The sequence below is a fragment of the Ambystoma mexicanum genome, chromosome 7q (assembly GCF_040938575.1).
Source record: "Ambystoma mexicanum isolate Mex_15411 chromosome 7q, UKY_AmexF1_1, whole genome shotgun sequence".
Taxonomy (NCBI): domain Eukaryota; kingdom Metazoa; phylum Chordata; class Amphibia; order Caudata; family Ambystomatidae; genus Ambystoma; species Ambystoma mexicanum.
In genome coordinates, this window is record NC_090941.1 from 1,066,051,837 (window position 1) to 1,066,074,443 (window position 22,607).

General features: G+C 48.5%; 1 protein-coding gene across 1 annotated transcript in view; it reads left to right on the forward strand.

Annotated features, from left to right (window-relative positions):
• The first annotated feature begins 3,432 nt into the window (after positions 1–3,432).
• Positions 3,433–22,607, forward strand: part of CCKBR (cholecystokinin B receptor) — a 452,226-nt gene continuing 433,051 nt past the window's right edge. Inside the window, exon 1 of the mRNA XM_069640435.1 lies at positions 3,433–4,336. Within this exon, the coding sequence (XP_069496536.1) occupies positions 4,165–4,336 (172 nt within the window). The 5' untranslated portion in view covers positions 3,433–4,164. The remainder of the gene's footprint in view (positions 4,337–22,607) is intronic.

Consider the following 22,607-nt stretch of genomic DNA (forward strand, 5'->3'; position numbering starts at 1 on the left):
TTGTTAGTGGACCGGCACACTACGGGTCTGCCTGCCGCAATCACTGTGCCCGGCAGCTCTGCCCTGCCGGGCACAGCAACCACGGTAAGCAGGCCATGACAGAGGTACTGGCACTGCTATTCACGGTGCCGATGCCTACTGTTGCCCATTCCCATTGAGTCATTTTCCAACGCCTGACTTCCTGGAACACCGGATCGTAATCCCCCGGTGATTCCGACAAGCCGCCAGTAAATATTGCAAGTCCGGCGGCAACCTGCTGGTTTTACCGGCACGGTTACTAGCAGACTTGTAATGATGCCCTTTGTCGTCCCCTGTTCTTGCAACAAAATGGATGATCCAGGGAAAATCATTTAATCTCACTGGACCTTATCAGCTAACATTGGGTCTCACTAGAAGTGATTTAGTTTGCAATTTGTCCTATGACGAAAAACCCTTATGGTTTACTAAGCTATGGAGTTGTTGCATTTAATAATAGTAAATATATTTATATATTGCACAGCACATTATTCTCTTGGCTTGCACGTGAAAATGTATTTTAATGTCCTTACCAATGATGTCCTGGAGTACTGAAGACTGATGCCACTGCTTGTAATGTTATTTACTGTGATGTCGCTTCTGATCATGGCAATCCATATCGTACAAATTGGGGTTCTGCACATCTTTTGCTGGACAGATCCAGAAGATGTTAGTGCTTTGTATGCTTAACAGTCCCACAGTGGTGTCATTTTGTTGTTCTGTGCATGTGTTCAAGAGACTCAGGGAAGGGGCGAGTGCATGCAGCTGTCCATGTTTGGGATACTACACAGCAACATATTTCTTTCAAAGCATCAATTGTGCACTTTGCCTTGTGTGCATGTTTCAGGCTGCCCTTTGCTGTCTGTTGTCGCCTTAACTGAAGACTTTAAATGTGTGCTTTGCAACAGGTTATACACTGCCTTTGATAGCACCCAGCATTCAGCAGTGCTCTGGTTTCATCTGCGTTAGCACCTTGCTGACAGAGCAGTTACTAACTTTTCAGTGGCAGTTTAGTGTTTCAGCTCCCCTCAGGCTGCCTGCCCTGTGAGATTAAAGAGCATTCCTTTGTATCCATCCATTATTATTTAAGCAACCCAAGGGCACCACCCCACCCCCCCCCCCCCAACTGTAGACAAGGGGGGGCAATCATATTGAAATGGGCCCCCAAGATCCCTGGCACTGCGAGCGACCGCCAACACTGCTCTTTGTTATTCCAATGTGCCTGGCTGCCAGCAAGGAGGGGTGAGGGTGTGTGTGTGGTGGCTGGTGTCAAGATAATGGGAATTTGTCCAATCAGGACATGGCAGGGCCTGCTTGCTCTTTGTCCATCAACCGAGTGCTAAATCCGGCTCTGTCTAGAGGAGTGCTCCCCTATATATGATCCCAACTGAGGCTGCTGCACATACAGCAATGATGCTTCTTAGGGCTCCGGCTCCACACTCCCCATTTTCTACACTGCACAGATTGGAGTCTTGCAGTTTCTCTTCTTGAGATGTACAATGCAGAATGGTCATCTTCTGGGCAGCTTTCCTCTCTGCTGTCTCTGGTGGGCATAGCTACAATCTGGAGCTGCCAGGTGCAGGGCCCCACATCCAGTCCGGACTCTTTAGCCAACAACATTAGTCCTGTTGGGGTGTGTAGGCCCAGACTTATAATGGCAAAGGGTGAAAATACAAGGTCTAGAATGCAAAGTTCTCTCGGTTGAAAAGGCATGCTTGTAACAAGGTGTAAAACAAAATGCGGACAGTTTTGGAATTTGGGATGGTTTTTCTCTGATACGGGACCAGATGTCTCTCCAGATCTGTAAAAATCAATTTGCAGCCTTGAATTGGTTTAGTTGTTTAGGGCGATCGAATTTCAGACGGTGACGAAGCTGGTATTCCAACGGAGGGCCTTAGGACCAGATGTGAAACGCTTAGCCCCCTTGAACTTCAGAGAAGGAGCCCTGCACAATTCCTGCACCATTGCTTGTTAGGATTGTACTCAGGAAATACTTAAATACAGCTTTTAAGGTTTAAAAGGTGTGCACCTTGTATACTTATCACCAACATTATAGGAAACCTTACTCTCTTTGATTATTTCTCAGGTGTTCGTGATTAATCTTCTGAGAGGCCTTGTTTCTGGGCTGGGGTTGAGAACAACCCCCACCCACCAACTACCCTCGCCCTGGTGGGATCCTACAGTAAACGACTTCCATTTCCAGCACTGCATGAAGCAGAACGTGCAGCTATTGTTCAGCTCGCAATCAGGGTAGAAAGCACCAGCCTCGCTATTACCCCACGCGGGCCAGTTTCTAGTCCATTTGGTGCACAGTGTGAAACACTAGATTGCGCCCCACCCCACACGCCACTGCGCATGCACAGCACGCCCAAACTACACTTCACGGTTAAGTAACTCCTACCCAACGTCAATAAATCACTGTGATGCCCCCACAGACAGTGTGCACTTTGCACTAACAGCGGGTGGAACTCTCACGCAAACCAAAGCATGTGCAAGCAGTCCACTCTAACCTTCTTGTCTTCTTTACAGGTTGGCTTCTTTTTTCCTTATAAATGGGGGGCTGTGTGCGGCAGAGTGCGAAAATAAACATGGCTACCCATGACTGACGTCAACCCTTCTGCGCAGTTTGCTCTTCATATTATAATAAACCATCTTATTTATTTATTTAGTATTTGTAGCGCGTGCCAAATACGTAGGTATCTGGGCGCTGGAGAGCAGGTAATAAACATTACAATGGAAAACAGTGGTTTGGCATAAATCATAATAAGAATATTTACAGACATGAGATATAAAGTAGTCCGGTTGGTACATAATCAGTAGTATGTACAGCTAATCTCAACGTACATCTTGCCATGTTCCAGCAATGACCCAATTCGTTGCCCTTTCTGTGCTTTTTGGCAGTTGGAGCTGTCATCTATTTTCTTATAGAAATAGGACTACGAGTACCAGAATGCAAAGCAATAAGCAGGGAGGCGGGAGACACTCACACGCCGGACTTGGATAACTTGAGATCTCAGAAATTACACGGGTGCTGCTGCGAACTGTTTGCATTCAGTGTCATGGATGACACTGAATGCAAACAGTTCGCTCTCCAGGTTTTTCCACATTGATTTTTTTTTAAAAAGACACAAATAATGAATTTTAGATAGTGGACACAACGTATGTTTATGTTTGAGCACTCTTCGAATCAGAATTGATTTTAATAAACTTGTCACCACGAGCGCAGCCCTTCAAAATACATCAATCATTACAGCCGAGCAGCTCCGACATGTCCCCGTTTAGGAAGTGCCATACCGCGAGCCTCCGGTAGAGGGCGCTCGGCGCTTTCAGATCCCTCTCTCCAAGCCCGCTCGCTGTGTGATGGAATACAGGCGCTCTGCTCCACACCTGCATCCAATACAGCTCCCAGAAGGAGAGGGACGGGCGCACCCAAACCAGGCACCAGCAGCACCCACTCCTGCCGAGCACCACAGTGGGCTGGGATCAGAGGAGGCAGCACTGAACCATACGGGACCCGGCTGCCATTTTTATATAACTCTTGCAAACATTTGAGGGACACTTACCTGCCTGGAAGGAGTACCAGCACCCACTACGCCCACAAAATTATCGGGGACAGTGACATCGCTGCACACCTTTTATGGGGGAGTTATTTTTTACTTTTTTTCTTTGAATCCGTTTTTTTAAAGTGGAGCTTTCAGTGGTGACCGGGGCTCTCCTGATGCCAGTGTGCCTCCTGCGTTCCGCTAGCTTCGAGGAGCTCTGATTTGCCGGATAGGAAAAATAGACGGATTTAGGGGTGTCAGAGAGAGAGAGGGGGAGAGCAGGGGGAAGAGCTCCTCCGGGGAGAGAGAACGCTCGACAGCACACGCACTTCCAGTGATGAAAGTTTGCTTTAATTAAAAGCGAAAAAAGGCAGAAGGATGAAAAAGCCCAGCTCGCTGCCGAGAAGCGAGGGGGAACTTTGAAGCTGCAGACTGCAAGAAGCGGCTCAAAGCCCGTCTTCTCCCCGCGAGCTGGCCGGGGGCAGCACCCACCCCACCCCACCCCACTCCGCCCGAGAGATCCTCTCCCCTTTCCATCGCTCCTCCTTTTGCACTTTCTTTAAATCTTCTTATTTTGAGGGCAGCGGGGCTCGGGAAGGAGCGAGGCATGGATTACGCGAACGTGAGCGCCCTCCTCCGGCCGGGGGAGAACAGCACCTTCCTGCAGGAGCTGCTGTGCCGCCAGGGCGCGGTGCCCCCCGCCAACTACAGCGGCAACGCCAGCGCCTGGAACCTGACCTGCGAGCAGCTGCTGCGGAAGAGGAGCGGGGCCGCCAAAGGTAAGGGCGCAAAGGGGCTCTACTCATGCTGTACATAGCGCCTGCGTGCCGCTTCGGAGCGCTTTGGAACAACACAGGGTGACTAATTCGTGTGCACGATTTCGCCGCCGATGAAATGGGTTACGATCCCAGCTTTACCTCGCGCCCAAAGTGTGTGATCTTGGGGTTAGCATTTTCTATGCAATGTGAAGCGCTGTGTCGCTTCCAGAAGCTGGGTCCGCGCTCATTAAATGCCACAATAAAACCGCCTAAAATTCGGTAGCACTTAACCTCCCCGGTAATATGGTATTTGGGGAAAAAAGACTGCACCATTGCGTTAATCTCTATAGCGCATAGAAGCGATTCGTTCTGGTTGCACGCCTCCATTTACTGATCTATAGCAGGTCCCCAAAATAAGGCGGCGGGTCCCACTTTCTAGAGGCAAGTTGGCAGGGACGTGACGTCCCCTGTCCCCCAGAGGTGTGGAGACTAGTGGAGGGAACCCAGCAGGAGCGTGGACTATTGCCAGTGAAGTAGGGAGTGCAGGGGGGGCGCCTTGGCGGTGGGCGTGTGGCCCCCTCGCAGGTCTTCAGAGAAGGGGGGCTCTGGGCATCAGATGTAAGGGTAATACTTTGAGGAGGGTACCCTGGCCCCGGAGACAGACACACAGTAGGGGTTCGTGCCAGGGGCATCACCCACAGGTTGGCAGATCTGCGGTGGCACAGAGACCCCACCCCAACACTGCATGTCGCACTCTGCTGGAATAGAGGGGACCGTCACACACAGATCCCACCCCAGCACTGCACGCTCCACCGGCGTCTGATGGACTAGATGCAAGTTATGTCCCACAGAACCCCTGCACACCAGCTCAGCACTGCACGCTCCACCTGCGTCTGATGGACTAGATGCAAGTTATGTCCCACAGACCCCCTGCACACCAGCTCAGCACTGCATGCTGCACCAGGGTCTATATGAGTACAACGGGTCGCATCTCCCACAGACCCCCTGCACAGCACTGCACGCTACACTGGGGTCTATATGAGTACAACTGGCTGCATTTCCCACATACCCACTGCACCCCCGCACAGCACTGTATGCTGCATTTGGGGTCTATTGGAATATCACAGCACTGCAAGCTGCACCGGGGACTATAGGAGTAGAACGGGGCACATCTCCCCCAGCACAGCACTGCATGCTGCACTGGTGTCTATTAGAATAGCGCAGTGTGCATCTCCCGCTGTCCCCTCGCTTGCCCAGGTCCCTTGCACAGCACTGCAAGCTGCACCAGGGACTATAAGAGTAGGACGGGGCACATCTCCCACAGACCACTACCGCAGAACAGCACTGCACGCCCCACTGGCACACCAGCTCAGCACTGCACATTGCACTGGGGTCTATTTGAATATCACAGTGTGCATCTCCCACTGTCCCCTCGCTTGCCCGGGTCTCTTGCACAGCACTGCAAGCTGCACCAGGGACTATAGGAGTAGAACGGGGCACATCTCCCACAGACCACTCCCCCAGCACAGCACTGCACGCTGCACTGGGGACTATTAGAATAGCGCAGTGTGCATCTCCAACAGGACCCCTCCCACAGCACTGCACGCTGCACTGGGGTCTATTAGAATAGCGCAGAGTGCATCTCCCACAGGACCCCTCCCGCAGCACTGCACGCTGCACTGGGGTCTATTAGAATAGCGCAGAGTGCATCTCCCACAGGACCCCTCCCGCAGCACTGCACGCTGCACTGGGGTCTATTAGAATAGCGCAGAGTGCATCTCCCACAGGACCCCTCCCGCAGCACTGCACGCTGCACTGGGGACTATTAGAATAGCGCAGTGTGCATCTCCCACAGGACCCCTCCCGCAGCACTGCACGCTGCACTGGGGTCTATTAGAATAGCGCAGTGTGCATCTCCCACAGGACCCCTCCCCAGCACAGCACTGCACGCAGCACTGGGGTGTATAGGAGTAGAACGGGCGCATCTCCCACAGTCTCTTCCTCTGCACAGCACTGCATGCAGCACTGGGGTGTATAGGAGTAGAACGGGCGCATCTCCCAGCACTCCCCTCCCCAGCACAGCACTGCGTGCAGCACTGGGTGTATAGGAGTAGAACAGGGCTCCTCTCCCACACTCTTGCTCTGCACAGCACTGCGTGCAGCACTGGGGCGTATAGGAGTAGAACGGGCGCATCTCCCAGCACTCCCCTCCCCAGCACAGCACTGCGTGCAGCACTGGGGCCAATAGGGAGAGCACGGTGTGCATCTCCCACAGTCCACCCACCACCGCATGACTGCATGCGCTCATTTTGAAGCCTCCTCTTGAGCGCGGTGGGGGCAGGCGGGGGTCTTCAGTGGCGTCCTTTGGACCCAGGAGCTGGGTTCTAATCGTGGCTTTCTAGTCTGGGTGGCTGAGTGAATGAAACATCTTCCCTTGAGAGCTCTGTGGCGCCCTCTGTAGTCATGGGGACCATGGGTACCGGTGAGGTGCAGACCAGCGCCTTCCACCAGAACGCGGCGAAAATGCAAACAATCTGCGCTAGAAAGCGCTACATGCAAACCACGCAATGGCTCGTGTGATCCTGGGCAAATCATGTTCTCTCCAAATGCCTGCGTTCTCAGACCTGCTGGGTTAAGAGCGCTTAGAAGCAGCCTAGCTCATAGAAGCAGGCCCCCCATAGGCCATCAAGAATCCTAGATATTAGCGCATGGGCTTTTGGAGAAGTCGCGGGCCCGTGGTGCGGGGACCCATTGACTGCACAGGGCCGTGTGGTTCATCTCGGCACGCCATCTCCTCGGGGCGTGTCTGAGGTGGTGGTGGGGGGCGTGATATTTCACACGTCAGGTAGTTGGGTCTCCCTGTGTTGGCCCGCATGCCTGCACTTGTCTGTGTGCGCGTGGGTGTAGGCGTGTGAGCGTGCGCTTGCCTCATTGTAGGTGCGGACGGGTCCGGTGTTGTGCGTGTGTGCGCGAGGGCGAGGACATACACTTTTTGAAAAACGTTGTGCATTCCGATTGCTTTTACATTAAACTTGACGTTTGCGGGGAGGGGCGGAATGGACCTCTCATTCAGCAACCCACCTGGGCCCCCACCTCCCAGAAAAGCGCTGTCATCCGCCAGCACAGGCGAGTCCACCTGCGAACGCCACCGCTCATGCCTAGGGCGACTGTGTGGCCCTGGGGCAAGTGACGGGTGCATGCGGCAGGCTTGGGTCTCAGTAAAGGCTTTGAGAGTGCCCCACGTGGGAGACACACGCTCTCCTCTCTAGCTCTTCCTCCCCTCCCTCCCCCCTCTTTCAATCTCTCGCTCGCCCTCAGCTCTTTCTCTCTTGTTCTCTCTCGCCCCTTCTCTCTCACCAGCGCCCCCTTCTTCCCCGACCGTTCTTTCAATCTCTCTCCCCCCCTCTCCCTCAATAACTCTCTATTTCTCGCTTGTTCTCTCTGTCCCCCTCTTTCGGTCTCTCTCTTTCTCCCTCTCCTTCTGTTGCTCGCTTTTCTCCTTCTATGTATCTTTCTTTTTCATTCCCTATCTCTCTCTCTCTCCCTCTCATCCTCTCTCTTTTTTTTAATCTCTCTCTCCGCCCCCGCTTACCCGCGCCACTGCTATCAAGCAAGTTAGTGACTCGTCTTGTCTACTGGACACTGAGCACCCCTTGTTAGAATAAGGTGCTGGGGTGTACTGGACACTGATCACCCCAGTTCAGGGACTGCTGGATACTGTACGCCCCAGTTTAGCCCGATGGCCTGGGTCTACTGGGCACTGAGCATCCCAGTTTAGCTTGAGGGGCTGGGTGTACTGGCACTGAGCTCCCCAGTTCAGACTGATGGCCTTAGTCTACTGCATACTAAGCACCCCAGTTTTGCTCGATGGGCTGGGTCTCCTGCAGACTGCGCACCCCAGTTTAGCCTGATGACCTGGGTCTACTGGACACTGAGCACCCCAGTTTAGCCTGATGGCCTGGGTCTACTGGTCACTGAGTACCCCCAGTTTAGCCCAATTGCTTGGGTCTCCTGAAAACCGAACACCCCAATTTATCCTGATGGCCTGGGGTTCCTACACACCCCATTTTAGCCTGATGGCTTGGGTTTACTGCACACTGTGCACCCCTGTTTAGCCTGGTGACGTGGGTGTACTGTGCACTGAGCACCCCAGTTAAGCCGGATGTATTACACCTACTGCATACTCGGCACCTCCGTTTAGCCTGATGGCCTGGGTCTCCTGCACACCCCATTTTAGCCTGATGGCCTGGGTCTCCTGCACACCCCATTTTAGCCTGATGGACATGGGTCTACTGCACACTGAGCACCCCAGTTTAGCCTGATGTCCTGCGCACCCCCGTTTTGCCAGATGACCTGGGTCTCCTGAAAACTGAACACCCCATTTTAGCCTGATGGCTTGGGTCTACTGCACACTGCTCACCCCAGTTTAGCCTGATGGCCTGGGTGTACTGGACACTGACCTTCAAATACTGGGATAGGCCACCGGCATAAAAATGGGGGCGGGGTCCATTCACCCCCCTGGATAGGAACTGTGCTGGTTTTGCTGTGGCTATAAGCAAGTTCAATACAAGGGAACTTTTTCTCGGATGCTATTTCTGGCCTCGCCATGAAACTGTTTCCTAAACTGTCTCTCTGGTACGGTCTGTTGCGGCTTACAGCCTGTAAATGGTAAAGGGGTAGCCTGGTTAGGGGTTAGAGCCCCCCGCTTCATGGCTTATGTGTGTAAAATGGCTAAACTATAATATTTATTTGGTTAATATTTGTTGGTAAACTAGCCATATTTCTCGGGAGGATAGCTCAGGGGCAACGTGCTCGCCTTGGAAGCAAGACGACACGGAGCAACACAGGTTTGATTCCTGGGTCCGCGCTTAGAAACCTCTGGGTATTAAATAACCGATCATATGTGACAACATATATAGCCACAGCTGTGCCACTGCCAGTGATCCCCCACCCTTTCCCAAAAACTAGGATGGGTTTGCCAAATAAAACAAATATTCTGAGATCAGTGGAGCAGAGGGCCCGATTCTGGGACATCTGGTCAACCTACTCTGTGCACCCTTATTTAGACTAAGGGGCTGGGTCTCCTGGATAGAACACATCCTCATTCAGGACGAGGTGTCCGGTCTACTGGACATCTTACACCCCAAGTCATCCTGAGGGTCCGGGCTAGACTATACTCAGTACAGTCACCCGCTTTAGCTCACGCCTGAGTAAACATACCGGACGCTCACCAGCCTGGGGGCAGCGCTGCGTTCCTGCTTTTGCTCTCGGAAAATTGCTGACACTCAGCCCTCCATACCCCCAGCCCCCTTCAAGAAGTGCGACAATACAAGAATAATGAGGGGGGAGTGGTGGGAGGGTAGATAAAGAGAGTGTGTGAGAGGCACAGAGGACGGGGAGGTAGAGAGAGAGAGACATTGGCAGACAGTGAGATGGAGATAGAGGGAGAGATGGAGGACGAGGAGAGGTGGAGACCGGTGAACAAGCATAGGCGGTAGGCCAGGGCGAGGGACACATAATCACGAGAAGGGTGAAGGATCCCGGGGCAGTGTTTGATGAGGCCTGGGGCAACACATTTGGTGAGCCCCCCCTACCATCTCTGGAGGATAGCTCAGGGGCAACGTGCTCGCCTAGGAAGCAAGATGACACGGAGCACCACAGGTTCGATCCCCGGGTCCTCGCTCTGGGTATTCCCCTATCATATCATATCGTTATTTGCACTCTGCCAGTGGCACAGCAAATAGGAGACACAAAACAAAAAACTCCTTCTTTTTGAGTTTGTGTGGAGGCTACAGATATGTTGATGAGCCCCCAGGCTACAGCTGTGCTAAGAGAGAATCTTACTCTTGGTCCCTTCCACTTATCATCAGAAAGGTTTGTAGGGTAAATATGGAGACTGAACACACTGGAAATCCTGCAATGATCAGGTCATGGTCACTCAAACGTGTGTCATCTTCCACTGGTGTCTAGGGTCACCACCATCCATGAGCCTGTCCTATCCACTCACAATACCCCTTGCCAGAAGCCTTCATTATTTCACATGTGTATTGCCTTTCCTTAATGTGCCATATTCGAAAGATACATCTGGAGGTATGTTTCCCTATAGAGGCCATGCAGACTGGATGCCACAGACACAGAGCTTCTTTTTTCAGAGTCAACTTGATTGTGGTCAAGCATTTTGTGCAATAAACTTTTGATTTTACCGTGGCCTAGATTTTCCTGTATCCAGATAGAATAGTAGATTGTATATCCTATGTAAATCACTTCATGTCAGCCTCCCCCTGCTTCTAAGTGTGTAAACATTGGTGTTATTACTTGCAAATGTGATGGTGCTTAATTTATCAACCTCTGAAGGATGAAGAGCTGATTTAGCCCTGAGGAAATATTAACATGAAAAGTTGAGGCTGACACATGTCGGAATTTAGCTTTCGACACACGTAGCTGTTCAATTGACACACAATATGCTATTTTTCAACTGTGCAGTTAAAAAGGAACATGTATTAGAATATCTACCCAACATTCCTATCCTGTCTAGTCCTTTATGAAACAAAATATAACTCTACTATTATCACGTTTACTAGCGAGCTGTAACTCTTTCCCTCTGCTTCTAAGCACTGTAATAATATAACCTTACAGTCAAGGGAGTGGTCATTATTGCAGGGTAAGGACGGTAAGGACCTGCCACCAAGTTATGGCCCGAGGTGAAGCTGGGGGTCATACGTTTGGGAAAGGCCATTATCCCAAGAGATTATGACCCCTTCCGAGGTCTACAAGGCTATTAGCACATATTGGTGGAAGCACTACATGTTTTGGACTTTTGGTGGTGAAAAGAACTTTACTTTAATAATGAGTAAAGGAAATAGACAAACTATCTCAGTAAATTAAATGTGCTTTTATTTTGTAGTATTTAAAAAAAAAATGTTGTCTTCATAAATTATGCATTTTAATTGCAACTTGGTTAAAGTACAGTGAGTTCAACATGAGCATTAGATGTTGTGACAAAGTAAACAGTTTCTCTATAGAAAAAGGTGAAACGTTTTCTCATGTTTTAGCTTTCTCTTTGGTGTTTTAACTAGTATGTTGCAGGGAAAAAAAGGACCTACCTCAGTGTAAGCATCGCCGAAAGAGCTCTTGCCTGCAATTTTCATTGTTGTTTCCCTGTATGCTTTTGAATACAGAATGTTCAGAATACAGTCAAAACCAGTAGTTATTGACTGCACTCTGCACCTTCTGATTGGCTAAGAGGAGGTCAGTAACGATCCCCATGTGCTAATATCCTTCTGAGGTCGACAGATGAGAGTTCGTTTCAGTTGCATTTTTCAGTTAATTGTATATAGGTGTCTTTTATGTAAAGTACTTTGGCAAAAGCACCATATAAGTAATGAATAATTAAAATGCCTAAATATTAGATTCAATAAACAAAGCATAGGTTAAAAATAATGTCATAGTCTTAATTGAGCGTCGCTTTAAGTGTGACTGACTTCTGTCACCTTTCTTCATCTTCAGACACTCCTCTATACAAATGATATACACGTGTTTCTTTGCTTCCTTGAGACATGCATCAATCTTATTTTATACTGGCATGTCTGAAGCTCAATGAGGCTGTGTAATGAATGCATTGGATGTCTGAAGCTGAATGAGACTGTGTAATGAACGCATTGGATGTCTGAAGCTCAATGAGGCTGTGTAATGAATGCATTGGATGTCTGAAGCTGAATGAAACTGTGTAATGAACACATCGGATGTCTGAGGCTGAATGAGACAGTAATGAATGCATCGGATGTCTGAAGCTGAATGAGACTGTAATGAACGCATCGGATGTCTGAGGCTGAATGAGACAGTAATGAATGCATCGGATGTCTGAAGCTGAATGAGACAGTGTAATGAACGCATCGGGTGTCTGAAGCTGAATGAGACTGTGTAATGAACGCTTCGGATGTCTGAAGCTGAATGAGACTGTGTAATGAATACATCGGATGTTTGAAGCTGAATGAGACTGTTTAATGAATGCATCGTATGTCTGAAGCTGAATGAGACTGTGTAATGAATGCATCGGATGTCTGAAGCTGAATGAGACTGTGTAATGAATGCTTTGGATGTCTGAAGCTCAATGAGGCTGTGCAGTGGATGCATTGGTACGAAAATCAGGATGATACCAACTGTAAGTGCCCCTCCGACCCGCTAAATCCCACATTTATTTCCTGGAGACACCACTCTCCACTTCTGTCCCCTAACCCATCTTCTGGCCATGAACCACATTTGTAAAATACATACAAAATAACCACCTTGAGCACGCTTCCTCCTGAAAACTAGATAAGGCAGTTGGGGTGGGGGTGGATCGCATACAACAGCATCATGTGGATGAGAACAGGGACCCCAGTGATGCCCCTGCAAGCGTGACGCCTGGGGTAGTATGTCCCCCTTCCAGGCTCTCGCTAGGGCTCTGACCCTGATGGCAAAAAAGGACACTGGAAACGGATAGGTTAAGAAAGGAACAGGTTGGGCAGGGAGTAAAGCGAGAGATGGAGAGAAGACTAAAGGAAAGAGGGAGAGCGGAGGAGAGAAATGAGGAAAAGGAGAACGAGAGGGAGATGACTGATGTTAATCGGGACAAAGAGAGGGAGAGTGTGCAGTAGTAGTTGTGCATCACTTGTATAGCGCCTTTTACCATTAGTATGGTAACATCGCGCTGTAGGTTGAATGCCGTCGGAGGGACTGGAGTCCAGGTATGGCCAAGTCCCTGCTACCCACCCATATGGAAGAGGTATGTGGGTGGTTGGTGATGAGGGATCTAGCGTGGGAGCGGGATGGAAGTGTGCTCCACTGCGTATCAAATCTATGTCGAATGGGAGCTGCTTTTTTATGGCAGAGGTGTTGTGCGAAGTGTCTTCAAGTGGCGAAGGATGGCGGGTGTGTGTGCGGGTTTGCCTCTCTGCCGTCGGCTGATTCCTCTGTGCATGGAGAGAAAGGGGTTAAATGCATGATCTACATTCCAAGCAGTGACCCAGGTTAAGTGTGAGGGCTATGTATACACTGCTGGCCGGAATGTAGTGCTAAGTTCTACATGCTCCTAGAGTCGGTGTTAACGGTGCCACCCGTCTCCCTCTAGGTCCAATATCTCGCGATATTCTACACGCTTCAGGATTGCCGGCTCCGCTAACTCTCTTCATCGTGCCTGGGTTCCGCATCCGTGCTCGATTGTACCATTAGCTAAGGTTCCAGAAGGAATATTCTGCATAAGGGAGAGAGCTGAAGAAATGGGGAGACTCCATGGCGGCTGGTGAACTTTAAAGGTGGTGGGGCGTAAATATTGAGTTTGAGTTTGAGTTTCTCCTATCAAGGTTTTCTTTTTTTTAAATCGTGCGTGCAAAGGGTGCCGTTTGAAGCACAATTTTCTAAAAAAAAGTTCTGTTAGAAACCGTAGGTCTGCAGGCCAATATCTCTGTGACTGTGTGCATGAATATTTATTTACCATGCAAAAATGTAATACTTTTTGTAATACAAGAATATGACAAATTAAATACCCTTTGTAATATCAGAATATGGACTATACAAGTATTAACGTACTACATGTATTCGTATACTCTTCTCTGTTATTGGTTATCATTTGTTTTATCTTTTTGCTTATTATTACTTGTTTATACTGGGTTTTTTTGTATGCACCATATTGTAATTTTCTATTTCGCAAAAACTTGATTTTTAAAAAAATATTTTATGTATGCTTCTATAGCGCCATAAGCCCGCAGGCATCAGGGTGCTGAGACACACAATAAGTACATGGTGATTTAGACATCCACATCTCTGGTTCCGGTGGATATCGGAGGACTATTTAAATAGGTGGGCTTTCAGGAGTTTTCGAAATTGGAGGTGATTTTCTTGGCTTCTCAGAATTATCGGAAGGGCATTCCAAATCTGAGCCGCCTTTACTGTGAACGATCTGCCCATACCGGATTTGAGCCTGTATTTCTGTTCGACTAATAGGTTCTTACCAACTGAGCGAAGATGTCTCTTGGGTGTGAAAATTCAATATTTTTCTTCAAATATTGGGGCGCTTTGCCAAAAAGGCATTTATGTACCAAGGTGAGGGCTTTAAATTCAATCCTGTCTTTGACTCTGTCTTTGATGTTTGAACATTTGAGATACTCTCCGACTTTTTGCACAATTTGATGTACCTAAAATAATTGTCATTTACACAACAAATAGAGTTGGATGCAGTGTGGATCACCTTTCTTTGTAATGTTACTTTGACCCCAACCACGCGGACGGGCGGCAACTTGTTTACTTCGTTCTCAATTTTCTATCTGCTGAAGGGCACTTGGTTTCTCCTCTCCCTTATTCTGTTGCCTAGTCTCTCTCTCTCTCTCTCTCTCTCTCTCTCTCTCTCTCTCTCTCTCTCTCTCTCTCTCTCTCTCTCTCTCTCTCTCTCTCCCCCCCCCCCCTCCTTCTCTCTCTCTCTCTCTCTCTCTCTCTCCCCCCCTCTCCTTCTCTCTCTCTCTCCCCCCCTCTCTCTCTCTCTCTCTCTCCCTATATCTCTTCCCCACCTCTCTCTCTCTCTCTCTCTCTCTCTCTCTCTCTCTCCCCCCCCCCTCTCCTTCTCTCTCTCTCTCTCTCTCTCTCCCCCCCTCTCCTTCTCTCTCTCTCTCCCCCCCTCTCTCTCTCTCTCTCTCTCCCTATATCTCTTCCCCACCTCTCTCTCTCTCTCTCTCTCTCTCTCTCTCTCTCCCCCTTACAAGGAAGTCGCGAGATTTCACGTTGGTGCCTTTGAGAGGCTAGTGGAACTGCAGCAAGGATTGTGCATCCCAGGCAGATGCCCTGCAATGAGAATCATTGTGTGACAGTGGTATCTAGTGTCTCCATCAAAAAGGTTTCCAATTAAACCTTATCAATCGAAAATATATGCATCGGATGCATATATGTGTTGGGTAAAGGGTTAATTTTCGTTGGGGTAGGTTTTTAAGGGTAAAAAACAGGGGGGATACAAACAATGCATTAGATGCAAATATTTTCGATGGTTAGGTTTTTGATGTAAAAACTTTCGTTGGAAAGTTTTAGATGGAAAGACCGTAAACCTGTGACAGCCCTTCTCTGGCCTTCCAAAGGCACTGGCCTTTCATGAGCTCTCGTATAGACGTGTCCTCCTCTGATTCCCTTCAAAGCGACGGTCCCATGTGTTGAGTTCCTCCTCGTTCCCTTTATTCCAGGGAACATTGTGTGTTGTTTTCCTTTCTCCCTGCATTGGTGGAGTTCAAATCGGATTCTCTCCCTTGAGCCCAACAGACAGGTGGGACGGGTTTTAGTCTCTCGTTTATTTCCTTCGTGCTGAAGGACACATTTTGGTCTCGCCCATATACCCCTCATGCTTTAGAACCCATGTTCACTCTTTTCCCTAGTTTTTCCCTAGTGGGATAGACCCGCTGCATTCTCTCTGCCTGATTCCCTTCACGTTCGCTGATCACGTCTGCCCGCTTCCTATTCCCTCTACGGTAGAAGGCACACGTTGCATGGTCTGTTAATGCCTCCATGTGCAAACGCGCCTACCTCAGAGCCGGCTTTAATGATGGGCTCATTGGAGGTCATTTTGCACATCTCGTAAATCGCACGGGTGGCCCTGTTACAGACGCACTGTTGTTGTTGTTATTTTTATAGAGCACACCGAACCCGAAGGTATCTAGGCGCTTTAGCTTGGTGAAGCGCAATGAGAATACAGTTAGCAGTAGCGTTCTGTTATAGATCAAGGCTACGTACCGGACAGGATCGTTACTTAAGTTACATACATTAGTTGAACATATATGGCGATTGCCTAGTGTTACAGATCTAGGCAATTATCCATAAAACAAGATGACAAATTGTGTCAGATGCGTTTGTCAACCTTTAGTCCTGCTGGACAAAGAGCCAAGATTTGAAATGTTTCCTAAATATCCCGAATGACGGTTCAGCTCTTAGTGATTAGGGCGGTGAGTTCCAGAGCTTGGCTGCAAGCCCTGGGCAGCTGGAGTCCTGTGTGCAATTTTCATAATTAGCATGAAAAATAAAAAGCAGGAGGAATCGCCTTTACACCTTTGTTTTGCGCTTCAGAGTGGACGTTTTTGAAATGTGCACTGTGGTTTTTGTATGAGGACAGGCAGAATTTACAATGGAGTTCATAGAAATCCAGTGCATTTCTGGCAGCATTGAATGCGGACTATAATGCATGCAGATGGGGGTTGGTGGAAGCAGAAGCTCTGCTCCCGCTCCACCCAAAAAATAAAAGAAAACCCTGTGAAGTGTAAAATCAATATGTAATTTCTTCCACATTCTATTTACACTTTGCCACAAAGAAAATGAGTCCTGTGGTCGCTGTTCTACTTTATTCAATTTATTCTGGAAGACATCTTTTATTTCTATTCCCTCCATTCTTTTAATGCAAATCTACATACCCCAATACCCCTCCCTCCACTTACCTTTTGGCGGTAGCGGCACTGGGCGCCGCCCGCAGCTGCTCCCCGCTGTCCTGAGCGCTGCTGTTGGCCGCCATGGAAAGGGAAGATGGGCTCCGAACGGAGCTCGACCTCCCCTTTCCATGGCGGCCATCTTGAGAAAGGATTTTCCTTCATTCAACCGGACGCGCGCGGCGTACCATTGAACAAAGGATGATCTTTTTATTTATTGTTTAGCATTCCGGATTGTTTCAAAGTTGAGGGACGAGCACATAGACACAGAGATATAAAGGTAATTGAGCAGGTTGAGTGACTGTTGTTGAGATCCAAGTGCTCACAACTCCATGTAAATGTTACGCTCTGGTACATATTTCACCTGAAAAATCTACTTTAATATACAAGGCTGTTTGCTTGTATTCAGGGCAAGTTGGTGAGAGTGAATACAATGCTGGCAGTAAAGGAAGGACTCCTTCTTTCATGGCCTTTGCTGCAATACTTAAGAAACCTGTCATCATTTACCCTAACACCCAATGTACAGCCATTTCATGGGGGTTTCTCTGTTTCTTGCATAGCAAAGTGTTCAGTTTCCTAACGATAGTTCACGGGTGACAGCCGAGTTTCTGCACCACCCCCTTTTTTTTTTTAATGCAGGTGGGTATTTGGAGTGGCAAATGGGTAAGTCAGAGTGGCACTGGCCAGATTTGAAGACTGAAGCCCAATCTGTCTGCATTCACTCTGGGGCTCATTCCGAGTATGGCAGTGCAGGCAAACATTGGCGGTAACAGAGTATGGCCCTAGAGTGGGGGATTTACCTTGAGTTTCAGGCTGGAGGTAAAACCTCCCACTTTACGCTGAAAATCACTGGAATTAACACAGCGGTAATTCCACGGGGGTAATTCTGCCAACACTGCCCCATGGAGTCCAGTGGACTCTCATAAAATGGTGAGTAACTCTGCCACCGCCACTTGTAATCCGGTGATAATTGTGCTGCACCAAGTGGAAGTAGCGGTAATTCTGTTTGGCGCTATTCTGACGGATTTACCGCCAGAATACCGTCCAACTCGTAATGGGCCCTAGTTTCTGCTTCTCCTGGCACCTGCACATACAATTAGGAAATGCCTGTTTCAGTGAATATTACTTATGTGGGTATGTATGCATTTTGTGGTTCAAGGTATGGGGCTAGATATTGTATAGACATATGGAAATGATATTGCTAAAGTGTTATAAATGGTTCAGCATGCAGTATCATGCTCTCAGATGATCCGTATGTTGCTAGACTTTTCCTCAGTTGCCTTAACTGCGTGCTCTGCTCGCTACTGAACATCACCCCACTCAGCACCCATCTACCTCCTGGATGAAACCTCGGTATGTGAGCTTTTTATTTTCCATGATTAATCCAACACTATTCCAGGTGCAACAGGTTAATTGGGGTACACGTTTCTCTGGACCAGGGAGGGAATCCATCTTACTTTATGCGGCATCCTCTGCCGGATCATTAAGCTATGCCCAAGCAATCACTTTTTCATGGTGACCCATGTTCCTGCTGGGGAAGAGTGGATGGGGTCCCTCGCTGACACCACTCTCCAGTCACATTGGCAACAATACGACCTCGGCTGCCCAGAAACTTACAATGCTCCTCCTTAACTGTCAGGAAAATCCTCTCTCACGTAACTAAGGATGAGGAAGGAATAGGAAACTAACGTAAGCTACACGTATTACTGTTTTCCAGAAGCAGTAGACAGACAGAAGGCAGGAAGGGGGCAGCCAGGCATGTTTTGGATTTGACCATGGTACCAGAAGGCTGACTGGCGTCCCAAGTCACATGCACTCGCGACATCGTTTACTTCCTTAACTTACACTACTTGCCATGACTGGAGAATGTGGGTCAATCTGGGGGCAAGTTAGGGTTGGCCTAGGATGAAGGGGTGGGAAGAGAATGGGGGACAGGCCAGGGCAAATTACTGCTCAATGGCACAAGGTAACACCCGCTGTTACTGGTCTTCAGGTCTCCTCACATTTCTCTTCACTTCTAATGCCTCCAACTCTGTACCTCCCTCAGTCCTTCCCCCTCCTTTACCTTCTGGAACTTTCCTATCCAGAGCAGTCACAAAGTGGGGTGGGATTGGGCAATGCTCCAGCTGACATCACACATGGAGGGAGAGTTCAAGATGGGATTGGAGAGTCGGATCCTGCCTTGGCCCTCCCTCAGCTTGTGGCATCATCTCTGACCCACCCCTATCCTATACACAAGTTACAGACCCCACCCCAGCCTATGTGAAAGGCAGGGTAGGGGCGGGGTTAAGGCCAATCTGTGCCTTGGGGGCATCGATCGCCAGCCAAACTCAGCTGAGCATGTGCAGGGGGATGGTATGGCTCAGGAGAGCGCTCCCCACAGCATATTACACTGCAGGAACCACGAGAGCCACCATGTCCATAGGTTAGGCAAGTAACTGCCACTCCTACATGCAGTGGGATGGGGGAGGCATGGAGGTGGGGCATTGCCCCAAGGCTGCAATGGATGAGCTGTTTCTGGGAGAACTGAAAAGAGAGAGAGAAGGGAGAGAACTAAAGAAAAGGAGAGAGCAAGAGAGGGGGAAAGAATTGAAAAATTGTTAGATGGCAAGAACAGAAGAAAGGTAAAGGGAGGTGGAGAGAACCAGCGAGAACTGATTGAAGAAGCGGAAGACAGAGGGCTACTACTGAAGAAAGAGATGGAGGGGATAGAACTGAAAGAGGGGAGGGGGGGGAGAACCAAAGAAAGGCGGAGAGAGGGAAGCAGAGAAAACTGATTGAAGAAGGCAGAACATAGAGGGATGCTACTGAAAGAGAGGGGGAGAGTACTAAAGATAAGGAGAGAACTAGAGGGGGGAAATAATTGAAAAATTGTTAGATGGCAAGTACAGAAGAAAGGTGAAGGGAGGTGGAGAGAACCAGAGAGAACTGATTGAAGAAGCGGAAGACAGAGGGCTACTACTGAAGAAAGAGATGGAGGGGATAGAACTGAAAGAGGGGAGAGGGGGGGAGAGCCAAAGAAAGGCGGAGAGAGGGAAGCAGAGAGAACTGATTGAAGAAGGCAGAACATAGAGGGATGCTACTGAAAGAGAGGGGGAGAGTACTAAAGATAAGGAGAGAACAAGAGGGGGGAAATAATTGAACAATTGTTAGATGGCAAGTACAGAAGAAAGGTGAAGGGAGGTGGAGAGAACCAGAGAGAACTGATTAAAGAAGCGGAAGACAGAGGGCTACTACTGAAGAAAGAGATGGAGGGGATAGAACTGAAAGAGGGGAGAGGGGGGGAGAGCCAAAGAAAGGCGGAGAGAGGGAAGCAGAGAGAACTGATTGAAGAAGGCAGAACATAGAGGGATGCTACTGAAAGAGAGGGGGAGAGTACTAAAGATAAGGAGAGAACAAGAGGGGGGAAATAATTGAACAATTGTTAGATGGCAAGTACAGAAGAAAGGTGAAGGGAGGTGGAGAGAACCAGAGAGAACTGATTAAAGAAGCGGAAGACAGAGGGCTACTACTGAAGAAAGAGATGGAGGGGATAGAACTGAAAGAGGGGAGAGGGGGGGAGAGCCAAAGAAAGGCGGAGAGAGGGAAGCAGAGAGAACTGATTGAAGAAGGCAGAACATAGAGGGATGCTACTGAAAGAGAGGGGGAGAGTACTAAAGATAAGGAGAGAACTAGAGGGGGGAAATAATTGAAGAATGGTTGGAGAGAGAGAGAGAGAGAGAGAGACGGAGAGAGACAGAGACGGACGCGGAGTGAACTGATTGAAAAAGCAAAAGCCAGAGGGATAGTACTGAAGAAAAAGAGAGAGAGGGAGAGATGTGACTGAAGAAAGGGATAGAACTGTGGAAAGGAAGAGTGAGAAAGGTTGAGGATACTGAAAAAACAATAGATGAGGGATAGTAATGAAAAAAGGGAGAGGGGAGCGGAGAGGACTGAATAAAGGGGGTGAGAGAGAGGGTAGGTAACTTAATACTTAGAGGCAATAACCGAAGGAAGGGCGAGAGAGAGCTAAAAAAAGAGGACGAGAGGTGGAGAGAACTGACAAGGATAGACAAAGAGAATTGAACACAGAATAGGAGATAGAACTGAAAGAGGGAGAGAAAGGACTAAAGAAAGAGAGGGGGGCACATTGAAGAAAGTGAGATGGGATGAGAGAGGAAGACTGAAGGGGTGGGCAGGTGAGTGGTAGAGGAAGGACATGAGAGTGAGAAAAAAAGGATAGTAGGAGAAAAGCAGGGAGAAAGGGGATGCCCAGAATGTGACGATAATAAAGGACATCAAGAAATGAGGACAATCAGAGAGATGGGGAAATTAATTGAAAGCTTGAGCAGGGAATAGAAACAGTGGACAATGATAGAAATGGGAAAGGTGAGAGAAAGGGAGAGTGGCAACAACAACCGAGAAATAAGAGAACAAAACTAAACAGAGGGGGAAGTATGACCGCAAGGGCAGAGGACGCGGAGAGGGAGGCAGGGTCAGAACCTGATAAATTAAGGGCTGGCAGAAACCGGAGAAGAGAGCGAGAGAAGGCATGAGGGAGCCAGGACTTCAGACGAGTGGAAAGGAAGGAGGGGACCATTATGTGTTGCGTTCTGAATAGTCCATGCCAAAAATGGGAGTCAATGGGCAAATAATATAAATTCTTGTAAAAACCCATAATAAAGGCAAATACCTTTACATGACATAATGGATAGCTCACAGGTTAGGCACTCGCTTCTGACCAGCAGGAAACCTGCTCTTTACAGTTTCAAATCCCAGCAGGACCACAACAACCCTTCACCCACCAGAGGTTGATAAACTGAGTACCATTAATTGGATACTAACTGCTATTATTACAACACTTAGAAGCCAACGGAATCCAGTGCAAAGCTGTTTATAGCACTTAGAAGCCAAAGTGATCCAGTGCAAAGCTGTATGTAATGACGTTGTCCGAGCAGACCGTCAAGCTGCATTGCCCGGGGCGGCTCAATAACAGTGTGGGTGATGCTACAATCCAGCACAGTGGTTCTCACGCTTTCTCCATTTGGCTATTCTGTAATAATTATGAACTCATGGTGAAACCGTCCCCTGGGAGAATGCAGGCCAGTTCCTGATGCACTGATGAGCAATATGCCCGGCTTTGGGGTGCTAAGAGCAAGTGCCTTTGACAGGCAGGTCTACTGTAGGGTTTGACCATGGTGGGCTGTCAGTGTAGGACATGTGTCGTGGAGCAACATATTTTTATTTACTTTTATTTATAGTGAATTAGCCATGTATTCAACATCATACAATAATTTTTAAACAATTAATGGCTTTTTACACTTTTTACACAAAAAAAGATAGAAAACAGTTTAGCAAAAACAAAATTTCAGATAAATCAACAAGATAAGAAAACGAAGGGCTCCGACCAGCCTGGGCCAAGTAGTGACTCAGGACCGACCCGAGTGTCAAGCCACTGCCTTGGAAAAGCATAGGAATTCCCCCACCTGGTGGCTGAAATAGAAAATAGTCATGTTAATTAAAAAAACAAAAAACTCCCAACTCAACCCCTCCTCCCCCCACACACTTATATAAAGCTGTGGCAACAGCACCTTAAAGCACCAATCCCTGTTCAACCCCGCCCCTTCAAATTATTGCAGGGGCAGCCTCCTCCATCTTAAAACCTCACTTCTTTAACTAGACCCTGCAATTATTGCCAACACCCCCCGACCCCCCGAGCTTTCAGCGCAAATCATGGGCCAGATTTGCAGTCTTTGCAATGGTAACCCCCCATAAAAACGAATTACAAAATAACGAGGCCGAAAACCCTGAGTTTTTTCAAATCTAATTTTTGAGGCTTTTTTAAGCTTTTTTAAGCAAAAAATATATGGGGGCTGGGGTAGGAT